This window comes from Elaeis guineensis, chromosome 9 (assembly GCF_000442705.2).
Source record: "Elaeis guineensis isolate ETL-2024a chromosome 9, EG11, whole genome shotgun sequence".
NCBI lineage: Eukaryota > Viridiplantae > Streptophyta > Magnoliopsida > Arecales > Arecaceae > Elaeis > Elaeis guineensis.
The window spans coordinates 95,973,669-95,990,025 of NC_026001.2; the positions used below are offsets into that span (position 1 = coordinate 95,973,669).

A 16,357-nucleotide genomic window follows, 5' to 3' on the forward strand; every position below is an offset into this window, starting at 1 on the left:
TGCTCCTGATCATGCCACCTCATCGTCATCCATGTGAACAACTCTGATCCAATGATATTCAGACACGTAGCCAAGATCTACTAGTCAAAATCGTATCGTCCGGTGCCGAATTATTTTTCTAAAATGACGTCTGATACCGAATTATCCTGTCGAAATGATAGCCCAATAATGATTCTACAGCTATCGAAATGACAAAACAGCTGGAGAACTCTCGTACTCCAAAAAAATCATAAAGACCAGTAGCCAAGTCGGGGCTCGAGGCAACACGTGACGACTTTTCAACGTGACAGACCACGTGATAATATACATATCGGATCACCTTGGACTTGAGAGTGGGGGGCAACTATTGGGACAAATCAACCGACCCCCGACTCCGACTCTATATCGGCCGCATGAACACATTACGCCGACTCACAATCGACTGACCGACCAATAGTCAGCTACTGTCAACTAACAAAAGAACTCAATTAATCTTCACCGAAGACCATCGATAGAGTTACTGACCGATGCTCATTCGGATCTCCAAGACTACCGACTTATCAGTATTACCAACATATAGTTGGCCTATCTGCTCAACACATCCTAACCGTTATGAACGGTTATCGACTATGTGTCACGGTCATTAATGAAAATAAACAGCCCACCAACTCCACAATTATGGTCCAATAATTTAGCGCCATAAAAAGCGGAACCACGTATTTGACGGTTATATCAGAATCATCTGTAAAATAGAGATAAACGAACAGCACGGGTAAGGCAATTCTGGGCTAAAACTCTGTCGCTCAAAATACTCTTTATCTGCTATTCACCAACCTCCTCTCTGACTTAAGCATCAGAGAGTCCTCATCGGATACAACTCCGATCTGTGAGGATTTTGTCTTGTATGTGTTCTTCACCGATGACAGGCGAGGGAGGATTGGCCGCAACAACATCGAAGAGGATGAGCCGACAAAGAAATTATTATTCGAACTAATAGAGTTTCGTTATCCAATTGTTGGTTCAACAAGTTATATGTTACTGTTATTGTATCGATGATGGCGATGGCTATTATAGCATTTTATGACATCAACAAATTCATCATTATTGGTATAAACTTTGCATTTAGAGGATTGTTGAGATTCATTGCCAAGTCCTAATCTAATTAGGACTTTGTTTTAGTCAGTCAGTAGTTATAACGACTTTAGGATTCTATTCCTAATATTATTCTATTTAATTATTTTTTAAAAAGATTATTAAAGTTTATGTTCTAATAGATTTTTGGTTTCTAAATTAAGGAAGAAGTCAAACTCTCATTACATGATGCTCTATTTAAAGAGACCTCTGGTGTCTTTTTTTTTTTATATATATATATAGAAAATCATATAGATAATGGTGAAAAAGGTATATAGAAAGAAAGAAAGAGAAAAAATTATTTATGTGTGTAAAAATTTTTTCGTAAGATATCTTTATGTGATTTTAATTTTTATTCTTTTTGAAATAAACTATTTCTCTCTTAATTTTTTTTATTCTTCCACAATTTTTTTCATGATTAATCTCTACAAATATTTTTTTATTTGATATTTATTTTGAATCTTAAGCCGGCACCATCTATCTACTATATATAGTATACCGTCCTATATTATTATTTGATTTTTATGGATGTATATATATTTATCTTAATTAATTAATTAATGGATTTTATCCAAAAAAATTAAAAGAGTTGAAGTTATCCGTACTATTCTCCAACGTGGAATGTCATATAATTGAAGGTGGGTCAAAGGCCTTGCCGTGCTCGCATGTGAAAAGCCAAGGCCCACCAAAGGTGAAGGGAAGAAAAGAGTGTCAAGTTCAATGGATTTGAATCTATCAATTGAGGTGATGGTGCCACCCCACTGACAAAGTCAGAGGTCATCAACGACAACAATTCAAAAGGCGGGCAGTGCCCATGCTGCTTTGTGCAGGGCCGAAACAAACCTTGAACCCTTGAAATTGAGAGAGAACCAGGTTGACAGTATCCAAATGCATATCATCATGCATTCAGGGTCAGGAATTGCATGCATATGGATGACTGAAGGACACACCTATTTGCCACGAGGAACGAAACGTTCACAGTGTGAGCGCAAATATATGTCTTAGACTGGCAGGAAGGCAGACTACAGGTGGAAAGAGCCCTCTGATAAGTTTTAAGCAAGCATGTGTGATGCTGGCATAGTCTTAATATATATTGAGTTGATGTAGGGTTAATCGTTCATGTGCGATTCCTTTGAATTAGATAAGACATTGTAGTGATATTCTTGTGTTCTAGCTAGGAGTAATATATTCGAGTAGATTCTCCAACTTGCAGCATGATATCAGTTGCTTGAGACATACTATAGGTGCATGGGTGTCACCTAATTAAGCAAATGATTTTTCTTTTTTCATTTTAATTTGAAGATTTTTCTGATCTTTTTTTTTTTTTTTTTTTTGACTTGACAAATACATGAAATGGTATTTTTTAAGGTGAATCAATAAAATTGTATTTATTAAAAATGGGAATGCCAGGAAGGAAGAAAACAAGATTCCAGGGAGTAGTAGGTTGTCACCCCACTTCATTTGAAAGATCTTTAGGTTTTTTTAATTTAATGACAAGTTAAAATAATGTTAGACACAAAGGCCATAAGTTCAAAACCCATTAATACCAATTTTTCTTTATACCACCTGTTTGTTATTTTGAATATTTTCTTTTTTGACTTGTTCCCGGTTTGTTTTATGTCTTGAGTGGTTCTTGACTTTTTTGCACCTTAATATCCGTGGTCCATGCTGCACGTGAGAATTAATGTAGTGGGTAACATTTATTGGACATGGTTAAGCTTTCAGAATCTAGTAGTTAGTTAACACTTGGAGTTTTCTTTTACTTTTTTTTTTTTTTTTTTTGATGAAGGTTAATACTCGGAGTTCAAACTTTTATGATCATGGTATTTCTATCAATATTACTTAAAATTTAAATATAATATGCGTGAAAGGGAGAAGGAAGGAAAAAGCTAGTCGCCGTACGAGAGCTGCAGCCCTCACATTTGCTCGCGTAGCGTGACAAAATAGATAATTTGCTCGAGTATCTTTACAGAAAAATTATATTAAATCCCCAAGAACTCTTTAACTCAAACTCTATAACATTCTAGCTAGATATACGATTTCAAATGATATATAGAGACAAATATCAGCCACCACCCAAGACTTCAACGGTCAAGTGGGCAGTGCCTTGCTCCTACTGTCGCAGAGCCATGGTTATCCTTCCACCAGATTATTCCGAGGTGAGGGTATTTTACCCATTCATCCTGATAATGATTCCAAAAATAGTACACGTGAAAGCTTAAACTGACCCACAAAAGATTAGGTCACTCGGACTTATCCTACAAGCCACCGGAGAATCCAATGATTTTTCTAAAACTACTCGAGCCCTCTCAAATCTAAAGAGCTTCCAAAGGTGTTCAGCTCCAAGGGAACTCTCTTGTGGGCTATCTTAGATAGCATCACTTGATTGGCCACGCCAAAAAGCTCCAAGACGAAGTAAGGGAAGCTCCTAGATGAGCATGTTTGAGGCAAAAACGAAAAGGCCAAATCCGGAAGGTAAGTTTGGCCAGGAAAGCAAACGTCAAGTGCGATACCAGCCAACAAAAGTCTAAAAGGAACAAAGGCTTGGAAAAAGACACGGCACGAGTTGTAATATTAAAAACCCGGCAGATAGGACCGGTACAAAACATCAAACCATCTTAGCAATCTTAGGATAAAGCTTCCATCTAACTTAGTAAAAGCACCGCCACCTAGAAGGACCCAAACAAAGTCCTCAGAAATTTAAACACCATAACATATTATGAAAGTGATCTAAAGGTTTGTAAGCCAAAAAAAAGAAACAGGAAAGAAAAGAAAAAGGTGATTGAATTGATCAAATCAAATATGACAAATTTGAATGGCACGTCACGAATTTGACCACCATGATACGATCCCTATGATCTCGTCTATCCGTGACCTGAATTAAGAGATGAGCATGAAACCAACACGAAACATGTTCGGCTCCATTTAATTGGATTTAAAGCGAGAATATTATTTAAAAGATATCCAGGTATATGGCTCAACCCTACCCTCAGAATTCGGATGATGTTGTTTGACTCCGGCCTCTTTTTTCAAACTAAATTTTTTGTGATTCAGACCAGCTCAAAGTAGCTCGGTTATGTCTGAGTAGCCAGTCAAATAAGCAACCCATCGACCCCGGAACCAAGCATAGCGTGTTGGGTCCCACCCTGGAGGGGCAATTATAGGGTCCATGTGGTGGGTTGCTTGTTGGGCTCTCTAATTAAACCATATTATTATAGATCTTATATAGGGGAAATTCAACAGGAGAAACTTAGAGATCCAAGTTAATGTAACATAAAGAAAAGGCAAAGGAGGGCTCAACGGGCATTAGCCAATAAAAGCCCCCGCCCCACCCCACCCCAATGCCCGTTCTTATCATCTCCCCCACCTCCCTCCGAGTCCTTCATCTCTTTCTATATTTTCCCTCTTCTTCTTTCCTCCCTCCCATCTCTTTATATATACCTCCATATATTCCTTGCTTCTCTTTTTCCTCCTCCTCCTCCTCTTTCTCCTCTATCCACCACCATAGAAAAGATGATCATCATCTGATCATCTCCAAACCAAAGAGGAGGTCGATCCATCGCATGGGAGGCTGAGGCAAAAGAGGAGAGAGAGAGAGATAGAGAGAAAGGTGGATCGAAGGCATGGGAAGAGGCCCCTCCCTCCCGACGAGCAGGAGGAGAAGGAAGGAGAGCGCGTGTTCTCGCAATATACCACGGAGCGCGCCGATCAGGACGCGTCGGCCATGGTATCGGCCCTTGCTCATGTGATCAGCTCGAGCTCACCGGGGGTGGGAGTGGGAGTGGGAGTGGGAGGGGGCGAGACTAGGGAGATCCAGCCGGAGTTGAGCCCGGCCATGGCCGGGACGGGCTCGGGAAGCATGGAGATCAGGGAGCTCAGCCAACCTTCACAAGAGCAAGGTATGAATGACCTAACACTCTTGCACCACTCTCTTCTTCTATAATTGCGTCTTTGATGAGTTCTATTAGCTAGATCTCGAGGAAAAATTTATTTAGTTGCAAAAAAAATCGTGGCAAGTGGCTACTTAAGAAGAAAGATCATCATATCCGTTGATAATTATATGTCACTCAAACCCTGGAGAAGTGTTATCCTATGCTGTTTACAATTAATTATTAGATGGCATATGTTTGAGAAACTTCTACGAAAACCCTAGAAACAGCTTATTATGTGGTTCTTATGGCTTCTTATTCCATATTCCGTGAGGAATTGAAGTTTCCTCGAGCACTAGATTGGTCTTCAGCATGTTGCCAACCATTGTTAGCCCCAGAACCAAACATTATAATATTAAGGAATGCACAGCTGAAATTGTATAAGCTTAGTAAGAATAAAAGTACAAATAATCAATTGTCTTTTTTGGTGCATACGAAGTGACTCACTGTCTTACGTATATTAAATGATCACGATCTCTCTCCCTCCCTCTCTCTCGCACTTATTTGGGAAAACCTTAAATGAAGGGAATGTGAGGAGAAGGCACTACAGGGGAGTGAGGCAAAGACCATGGGGGAAATGGGCAGCAGAAATAAGGGACCCCAAGAAGGCAGCAAGAGTATGGTTAGGGACCTTTGACACGGCCGAACAAGCCGCCATAGCCTACGATGAGGCGGCCCTGAGGTTCAAAGGCACCAAGGCCAAGCTCAATTTCCCTGAGAGAGTCCAAGGCCGGACTGACCTTGGCTTCTTACTTAGTAGGGGAATCCCAGAGCGACAACCAGAGCCCATCACCCCATCGGCGGCAGCTACATACCCGGACCTACTTCAGTATGCCCAGCTCCTCCAAAGTAGAGACGAAGACTTCCACAATGTGGCATCAGGGCTCTACATCGGAGGCTCCTTCGCGTCGGGATCTTCTCAAATGTCACCGGCATCTATGTCGGGTTCTTCGCAAGAGTTTTTGGATTTCTCTTCGCAGTTTGGTACCTCTTCTTCCTCTACCTCATGGCCTCATGGAGACCAGAAGGATAAAGACAGCAGCCAGCATCCGTGAGACTGGTGTTGGATGTGTTTGAGTTGGTGCAAAAGTGTGTGAAAGAGAAAGAGATAGAGAATGATATCGATGGGACTATGGGTAAGTGATGATTTATCTTTGTAGTCCTTTTGATTGGTTTGATCTTCTTCTTCTTTTTTTTTTTTTTTTTTTTTTTTTTTGCCACTTTTGGATTGTTAATTTTTCTTTGGTTTGTTCCTTATCCTTTCAATGGTTCTTTCCTATCTTTAAAGTAGTAAGAAATCCATCTTTTCACAACAAGAAGAGAGTTTACTTCTTACTCCATTTATGGTTAGCTTACCAATTACTTACTCTCCAGATATTGTCAAGGAAAACCTTTCATAAACTACGGAAATCTCGAGTCCTCGTTTGTGAACAAGACAACTGCAACAGTTTAATTGAGAATAGAGAGGACAAGAGGAGAAGAGGTTTCGGTGGTCGATGATTTGGTTCCTTCTTGAGCCACTGGTCAAGGCTCTTTAAATGTTTGACCCTTTAAGAGATTCTTCTATATATGCTTGATCGATATTTTGTCAGCTGTTGTTTGCTCAATACTAGAACTATAAAAGGAACTATAGAACTTTTATTTCGGGTGGGGACAAATTGGAATGGAGATCGAGAGGAGAGTTTCTACACGATTTCTTGCTGACCTCCAAAATGGTTTTTCCTTCTCTTATGCAGCATCCAAGTCATTTACACCACCTTCACAAAACTTGCATAGATACTCAGAGAGGGAGTAAGTAATAATGTCAAGGCTAACCAACTACAGAAAAAGTATTAAGCTAGCGCATTGAAGCTTACCTTTATTGCTTGCAATACTTGAAAGACGAATTGCAATAAGAAATATAGCAAAGAATATTGCCTTCATGACTTTTGGAAGGTATGCTTGCTTAATATACTCTTGGCACATATAGTAAGAGGGTGATGGTCAAATGGTTAATAAAACTATTAGAAGACGATCGCATATCTTCAGGTGCTGGAGCAAAGATATAGAAAATGACCGTAGGCCTAATACTCAAAGGAGAAGATGGAGAAGAGGTTAAGACAAGAAGAAAAAGAATCCATCATCTGGTCTTCGTTCAACTACCCATTGGTTTTCTAAGTCATGGAAGTCGGCAGCCGATTTTGGGTTTTCTGGTAGCTACGATCTCAGGAGAGTCGGCAGCTTTAGCTTTAGCCTTAGCCTTAGCCTTAGCTTTTCGGCCGGCCTCAGGGCCTTCGAGGAGGCGGCCCACTTATCATGACACGTGGCACTGGGAGCCTCCCCCCTCTCTACGTTTGCTTTGTTCCTCACGTCTCTTAATCTTCGCCAAAACACCTAACGTTGATCGTTGGCCACGTGCATGTCGGCATCCACCCACCGGGAAGTGGCGTCCAGTGTACCTCCACGTGGAGGAGCATCGCATGATGCGCGTGCCTCGACAGCCAGCGGTGGGACCCACACGTTCGTGTTTTGAAGCACGTGTGCTCTAATGTCTGTCATGCACGTATGCTACGTGGCCCGTATTGCCATGCAATACGCCAGCCTAGTTTGGCGCGAATGTGATCGTCTCTGTGAATATTTTGTGGTTAAATTTTTTTTTTTTAAATTATTTAATCATGCTGACAGGCCTGGCTAAGTGGCTACAAACGTATCGCACATCTCTTTAGAGAATGGTGTGGGCATGTGAGGGTGCACCCGTGTCCAAAGAAGGGAGTTTGTAAGTTAAAAGAACTTATTCTTGAGTTGTTCTTCAAGCACATATCAACATCATTCTCCAAAAGAAGAAATGTACTGGCAGAGTATAGAGCATATAAAACGAGTAACAAGTTAGGAAGTTAGGTCAATTCTAGCTTGTTTCACATGAATTAGGTGAAGTCCTGGCTTGCTTTATGATTGATGATGCTACCTACCGTGTAGATATGTATGGCACCAAATGTGAATTGAGATGTCTCTGACAAGAGACATGTGTCCTGTAAATTATAATTGAGAATCATGAATCAGTTCTAGCATCAATCTTTGGTAGATGATGACGATCTTTTTAACAGCTTAATTATGGGCGCCAATTAAAATCTTAGCAAATGCAAATGTATGTGAACAACATATCTTTTATTTCCAAGAGAAGATGCAGCAATTGGCATGCATCGTACACCTGATTCACAACAACTAGCACATAAAGTAACGATTCCCTTGACTACTTGTAGCAGTTATAGTTGAAACAAATTGGAAGACAATATATTTAGACGGAGGAGAGTAGTATTATATTCTGTTAGACTGGTCTTGGTCAATTTCTCGAATATGAAAAATTATTGCACTAACTATGCATTTAGAGATACGCAAGACTTAGTCTAATCAAGATTCTAACATTTGACAGCTAGCACGGGTCATCGAAGTTAGCATACAAGATGCCAACATTCGACGACAGGCATCAATAATCGTGCTAATGCGAATGCACATAGAGGTTGTCACCTCTTGCTCAAAGTCTAGATTAGTTGACCTGCATTAGAAGTTATAGTAGACTTGGTTTGTACGTTTTCATGATTCCATTCCATCTTTTAGCTGGAATGAGGTCGAAATAGGTGTAAATTCAAACCCAACATTCGGCGGGATGGGTCAATTTTGGCTATCACGTAAAGATGGAAGGTCTTTGTCAGCATCAGCGAGATACAAGGAATTAAGGAATAGGTGCCATCCTTCAAGGAATATTGGTGGACCCATGCCGATCTATTCAAAAACTGATCATGACCTAGCACCGATTTCTTGGACTGGGGAACTCAGGTCCACGGGACTGTCCCTAAAACTCGGATTACTTAGAATCCGACTTCTACCCATCGAGTTTCGCATGGAAGAGGCTATTGGCCCACTGCTCCACTGATTGAGCTCATCTGTTTGCAATAATGATTGTTATTAGAGTTTCTGAGGGTTATCATGTTATCTCCTGCCTAATCTTACCATGGTCCGTCTGCCACAAGTTCCAAGTGCAACTAAAGCTCGAAAGGACACTTAGGTGCCTAACCTCGACTTTTTGAGAGCATTTTAGGTAGAAGTACTTGTTTTACTGTATGTATGCAAAGCTCAAAAGGACATTTGGAATCTTGCCAAAAATAAAAGGACGCTTGGATGCCTAACCTCAACATTTTATAGAGGTAAAAGTGCTTGTTTTATAGTGTGTTGGCGCAGCTCAAAAGGACACTTACGTGCCTAACCTCAGCATTTTAAAGAGAATTGTAGATAACAGTGCTTGTTTTATCCGTATATATACGTGCATGTATTGATTTGCCGCACTCCATTTAAGATATGGATGGAAGAAACACCATGAAATGGGCATAAAAGTGCATCGATCAGTGACAAAAAAACTCAAAAATCGTATTAAATATTAGAGATCATATCCACATACCTCTTTTTTTCTTTTTTCTTTTTTTTTTTTTATGTGCAAGCGCCATTCAATCTTATCGTACATAAGATGTAATTATAAGAGTAGTCATTTTCTGACCTCTACAATATTTTTATAATTATAAGCAAAAAATTGAAGTCAAAAAAATTTAAGAAGGAATAAATTAATAAATTAATAAATTTATTTTTAATAAAATAATTATTTTATTTCAATGAGCATTGCAAAGAACTAGCCATGGGACTGGACCAACTGCACAATGATGACTACTACACATCAGAAGAGCCAACAACCCTGTAGACTATTATGATGGGTAAACAACCACGTTATGAAGCTTGGAACCAAACAACTAGTGGAACAATGATTCCAGTACAACATTCTTTGAAAAGTCTGGACGCACATTAGGATTGCATAACCGAAAAATTTGCCATCCCAAGTTATTGTCAAAATGCCAGGGCAAGGCCAGCCGTTAGACAGATCGAACTGAACAATCATTTCAGGCTCCGAATCCTGTATTAATATTTCAATGAGATACAATATTATAATAAAAAAAATAAATTAAATAGATTAATGATGAATTTTATAAACATATCTATAAAAAATTATTGTACGTAGATTAATTTTTCAATAATAATTAATATTTAAAGTATATTAATTTTTAATAGAGAATGCTTCATTTTTTTTTATTTGACTTCAGATCTAAAAATTGTCAGGCTCTATGCAAGGGCTATGTTTAGTCCCATATCAATCATGTATTATATAGATTTTAAGTTCATGTATATATATATATATATATATATATATATATATATATAAAAGATATATGTTCAATTATGTAGGTATCTATTTATACAAGATCAAAAAAAATCTAAATAACATTTTTTTGACTAATCTTTTTTAAATAAAATCCTAAATTATAACAAATCGTATCAAAACAAATTCAATCCATAGTTCATATAAACTACTAAATGTAGATTGATCATTATATTTATAAGTGGATTTAGGATAAATTACAAAAACATCCCATCTAATTTAGCTCAATTTCATTTACATTTTTTATATTTTAAAAAGTGTCAAACTAGCCTTCTATTTATCGATATGTATCAATGTAGTCCGATTGTTTATCTCCATTAATAAAATTTTTTAAAATGATAAGAATACCCATCTTCTTCCTCCTCCCTCCTCCATGATCGATGTTCCTCTTTCTCTTACTTCCTTCCTTTTTCTTTTCTCTTCCTTTCCTTTCTTTTCATACATTTCTTCTTCTCTCCTTCGTCCTCTTTCTCCCTTTTTTCTCTCCCTCTTCTTTCTCTATCCATTCTCCTCCTCCTCTTTCTCCTCACCTTTCTCCTCCCCTTTCTCCACCCATTCTTCTCCTCTCTTTTCTCCTACCCTTCTTTCCTATCTACTTCTCCTCCTTATTATTTTCCTCTAAACTACCTATAAACCATTTCCCTACGCAACGGCCTCCTCCTCTAGTGTATGAGGGAGAGAGAGAGAGAGCTGGTTTAAAAATAGCAATTATAACGCTATAATGTTTTGGGACAAATATTGTCTAGCAGCAACACAATTTCAGCTTCTGAAGCATGAGATCATAAGAGCTCTAAGACCCAACACAAAATCATAGCCATCATCTAAGCTTTCCTGTTCGGCTGCTTCAAGCCTCCCACCCAATTGAGACTCTTGAGTAAGGAAAAAATAGAGGAAAAATTGGGGGAAAACAGAGAAAAATTCAACGAAAACAAAAGAAAGATGAAAAAAATTGAAAGATAAGACTTTTTACCACATAGATTGATCATTATTTTTTTCTTTTTGCTTCCTTTTTTTTCATTTAATTCTCTTTTTCGAAGATCCAAGGGAAAAGAAAACACCAGAGGGAGATCGGAGGGGTTTTTTAGGTTCCAATTGTGGTTTTTTCTCATGCATATACAATTTTGTAAGAGTTGTGTTGGTGTGAGTAGGTCCGTTGAGGTTTTGAGAGCTTAATTTTGGTAGAAGCATGAAATTTTGTAGGATTTGGTGAAGAAACTAAATGGATGGATCAGAAGAATTCTATTCCATAAGAGATAAAACTAACAAATACCACGAACAAAAGGATAAACAGCAGCCAAGAGGCTAAGATGAGGAAAAACCGATGGACAACAAAGGAAGACCCCATCATGATGGGAGAAAGAGGAAGAAGGGGAGGAAGAGAATAGGTGGAAAAAGGAGAGGAGGAAAAAGGAGGAGGGAGAAAGAGAAGAAAAGGGAGGAGGAGAAATGGATGAAAAAGAAAGAAAAGAAGAGAAAGGAAGAAGGAAGAAAGTGGGAGAAAAAGGACACCGGTCATAGAGGAGAAGGAAGGAGATGGGTATTTTTGTCATTTTAAAAATTTTTATTAACAAAAATGGACGGTTAGACTATATCGGAATATATCGATAATTAGAAAGATTAGTTTGATACTTTTTAAAATACAGAGATGTAAGTAAAATTAAGCTAGAGTAAAGTGGGTGTTCCTGTAATTTATTCTTGAATTTATAGTATTCATGATTGGATTTGAACGAATCTGAATCTTTAATCTAACAAGAATGTTAGGATTTAAACTAGTAAACTATATGAAGATCATCATCAAATAAATTAATCTTATATATTTATATTTTTTTAACTAATTTTTTACTATGAGATTCTTAAGTATGGCAAAAGATCTTTCAAAATCAGAACTTTTTATCATCTGCTCGTAGCTCCAGCGAGAGTACAGCAGAAGCCATCTGAGATGGTTTAGATCTCTAAAACCAGCCTAGATGCCATGCATATTGCACGATGATTGTGACTCTATATGATACATGAGAGGACAAACTACATGTAACACAAAGAACCTAAAAAACCCAGATGCATCACGGATCCGGGTCCGTTTTCGGATTTTTCCTTTTTTTTTTTTTTCCTTTTTATCTTCTACGGCACAATAAAATACGCCTAGCCGACAAAAGGGAGGGAGATGGAAGCTTCCAGGAAAAGAAGGAGCTGTTGGTGTTGCGTGGCACGCGGAGGTCCACATGGGAATATGCTGCTCCGGCCGGTCAGCTTACGTGGGAGGCGTGGTAAGCATAATGGGTGCGCGGCGCGGTGGGACCCAGCTTGGAAAAAAAAGAAAAAAAAAAGAAGAAAAGATGACATGCGGCACGCCTTCCGAGGCGTTGCTTGCGTGGTTAAAATGGCGTACTCTTTTGCTTCTTTCTTTCTTTATATTTAGAGTTTGCATGGGAAATGATGTTCTCGTTCTTTCGGCTGTCCCACGTCAACCTTGGCGGCCCAAACTCTATTCTTTTTTACGCTGCCGAAAAGAATCAAATGGGAAACAAGGGGCGCGGTGTTGCGTTGGTGGGAGCTCAAAACCGAACTCCGTACGTCGGCCCAAAGCCGATAACTGAGAGCCTATGCTTGGCTCCAATAATTTTTTTATTTTATTCTTTTTTTGTTAGGGAGCAAAATTATTATTTCTTTATCATAAAGTGATATGTTTTGGATCCGTCCTTCCAAAAATCTCATTTGGCAATTCAATCCATCAAATCAAATAACGATATATATCTAATTAAATTAATAATTAATAAAATCTTTGAATAATCACCCACCGACTCCATTGATCATCTAAAAGTAAATGTCGCAATCGACCAATAAATAGTAAAAATACTCAATGACATGAGTCAAAAGAAATATCCCCATCATTCTGACCGATCGATGGAGAAAGAGCCCAACCACTTATATGTAACTCTCACGATCCTAATCATGTGGATTCATGTTCTAATCTCTATAAATACCGGACGACGAGGGAACTTCCCATGCCATAATACCTTTATTTCTCTTTCATCTCCATTATTTCTTCTCAAAACTCCATCTGCGTTAAAAATTGAAGGATCCCTAACTACCTATGTTCTAATAATGACCTCCTAATTATTTTTTATGGTAACAAAATAACTCCAGCATCTTACTACGCTAGCTCCTCCAACTTCATCAAATATAGCAATTCATCTAGTTTGTGTGGCCAAATTTTGAGCTGCAGCATGGTACATCTTCACCAAGATCATTATTGACTAATTTATAACAATCATAATGGCTTTTATTTAGGATTTAAAACTGTTTAAGATTTAAATAATAATTTTTATATTTAAAAAAAATGCTGGAGATCATTCATCCAACCACCTGGTCCCATACAAAGCTGGGAGATCGGCTCCGAACCATACGGGCCTCTTCTGACATCATCAACTTTTCCCCGTGAGGCCAATAACCAGTGATTTTAACAAGTCCTGCAAAAAATCCTCCTATCATGAGTAGTCACACACAATGATGAAAAATTTTAAAAAGGTTCGTGTTCTAACAAATTGGTAATCGTAAGACCAAACAACCTGTTACCACAGTCGTTAAAACTATTGAAGAGTATCCAAAAATTATTAAATAATTAATTTTTTTACATATATATCCTTCTACATATTTAAATTTATATGAATATCTTTTTAAAATTAAAATCTACATGTATACCCTCATAAAATATTATATATATATATATATACCATATCATCTAACACCGTTAAAAATTAATAATTTAAAATTAAAATGACTAAAATACTTTTATCGATAGATATGCAAAAAAAATTATAAGGTGTATATATAAATAGTAATTTTATAAGAATATTCACATCAATTTAAATATTTAGAAGGATATACATGCAAAAAATTCTAAACATAAATATACCTATCTTAATTTTTTAATTTTTTTTCTTATTTTAATGGAAAAAAATTAACATACACAACTAAAATATGTAAAAAATATATTTAATTTATTAATCTACATAGATAAAATAATCTTTTTATCAAATAATAGATGAAAATTATTTTATCTAGAAAATAAATACATGGTAACCATTCATACTTCCTCTTATATATAATAATATACTTCTGAAAATATATCTAAATCTGATATTAGATGGATAGCTTATATTTGCACAGAATAAAGAAAGTTATAAGTTTGGACATTATATAATAATAAAATTTATAATTTATTATATTTTATTTTTAAATTTTTATTAAAAATATCTTTGTGAAATGTATAAGATATATCATGTTGTTATAAGATGGACATAATCGTCCCATCTTGTATAAAAATAAATATAATATAATATTTTTATTATAAAATATTTTATAATATTATCATTATGTTGTTATATTATGCAATATGTTACTACATTATAAAGTAAAAAGCTCGAATATCTAGATGAAATAGATAAAACTTAAATTAATTTTTTTTACATGTATATCCTTCTAAACATTCAAATTTGTATGAATACCTTTATGAAATTGCTATTTGCATAGATATAAATTTTTTTTTACACATCTACTCGTAAGGATATTTTAATCATTTAAATTTTAAATGTTAATTTTTTAACAATATTAATGATGTGGGTACATATACAAAAAAATTAATATATATATATAAGGGTATATATATAAATATTAATTTTGAAAGGACATTCACATAAATTTAAATGTTTAAGAGGTATACACATAAAAAAATTTAAATAATTATTATAAGTAGTAAAGATCATTATCTTATAGTTTAGATGCTAGCACAATTCAACCACCTCCTAAAATCATAGGTGGTTCTTTGTTCAGCATTAGTTCTAACAACATAAAAATACTAAATTATAAAAAGTTAAATTCCTTGCTGCTATCCTCCTAGTCCAAAGGCCGTATATTGACTCGTTATCATTGGTTGTATAAAGTTAATATCAATACTTCTGTAAAAACTCAATCACTTATTTTTCATATGAATCTTAGGGCATGAAAAAGAAAAAAAAAAAGAAAGAGAGTCCCGATTGGACTCTATTTCTCTCTCAAATCCATCATGAGGACTCTAGGGCTCGTCGGATTCTGACGAAAGCCCTAGAGATCGGTCTATAAAAACCTCTAAATCCTTCCCCAATGCATCACCTCTCAATCCTTAATCAACCACCAGTGAAAATCCATGGGATTTTTTAGATTTTTGTCGAGTATTTTGGAGGAACCACTATTGATTCACATCATTTTCGTTGCTAGAGTCTAGGTAAGAGGCCCTCACTACACTCTCCATCTTCTTCCAATCCCTTAGCCACCATCAAAGACCAATTTGCCATCAGCAAGTCACCGCATTTGGGTTGAAAAGGAAACTGCTCTTTTTTTTATTGTTCTTCTGTATTTGGTTTGGTTCTGATTGAGTTGCCATTGTTCAGGTTTAAGGCCTCACCAGAGATTTGGTTGAGTTCTTAGTCCTCTCCCAAGCGATTGGAGAAAGAACAATCATCGGTTGGTGAGCCAGGTTGCTTCATTTTCTCCATTGGAGCTAATCCATGGTCGGCTCTTTTGTTCCCTTCCCCACCATCGGCCAAAGGGCCATTGGCATCATCATGATTCTCTACTGGACACCCAGTATCGCCATTGAGAGCCACCTGATTAGGTCGCCGGCTCCGATCTTCCACCATAGTACCTGGGAGAAAGGACATGGGAAGGGTGTCCCCTATTTTGGAGAAAAAGAGAAGAAGAGAGGAGAGGATTTCTCTCTCTTCTCTAGTTATTTTGTTAATCAATTAATTTAATTATTTATTTATATATTTATTTTCTCTCTCTTAGATGGATTAGAAAAATTTTAGATGAAAAATTTTGGAAACTTATTTATTTTCTCTTAAACGAACCAGGGGATCCATGAGGAAAAGAATCCAAAAATTTGTCGGTGGGCCCTAGTGAACCCCGATAGTGGATTTTAGATTGATAAACCCTACACTATAAATTTTATTTAATGTGAATTTTAGATTTGTAGGACAATAATTCTTGGGACAAATGGATATCAAGTAGGGTTCTTGACACCTAGGCCATAAATCTAGTGAAT

The 16,357-nt window shown here is 36.9% G+C and overlaps 1 protein-coding gene across 2 annotated transcripts; it reads left to right on the forward strand.

Annotated features, from left to right (window-relative positions):
- The first annotated feature begins 4,443 nt into the window (after nt 1–4,443).
- Nucleotides 4,444–6,729, forward strand: LOC105051098 (ethylene-responsive transcription factor ERF114). 2 transcript variants are annotated; one of them, XR_833154.4, is made up of 3 exons: nt 4,444–5,009; nt 5,565–6,175; nt 6,414–6,729. XR_833154.4 is itself a non-coding variant. In XM_010931388.4 (2 exons), exons 1-2 carry the CDS (start codon nt 4,835–4,837, stop codon nt 6,092–6,094), a joined length of 705 nt encoding a protein of 234 aa, XP_010929690.1. In that variant the 5' UTR covers nt 4,444–4,834; the 3' UTR covers nt 6,095–6,374. The 2 variants fall into 2 exon arrangements, 1 of the variants encoding a protein (XP_010929690.1); XM_010931388.4 differs by lacking the exon at nt 6,414–6,729 and having other exon boundaries at nt 5,565–6,374.
- Nucleotides 6,730–16,357: the final 9,628 nt, after the last annotated feature.

Bases quoted from the DNA above. Each gene is read 5' to 3' on its own strand.
- LOC105051098 (XM_010931388.4), top strand. From the start codon at position 4,835: ATGGTATCGGCCCTTGCTCATGTGATCAGCTCGAGCTCACCGGGGGTG. The intron at 5,010-5,564 runs GTATGAATGACC...CCTTAAATGAAG, and splicing joins CCAACCTTCACAAGAGCAAG to GGAATGTGAGGAGAAGGCAC.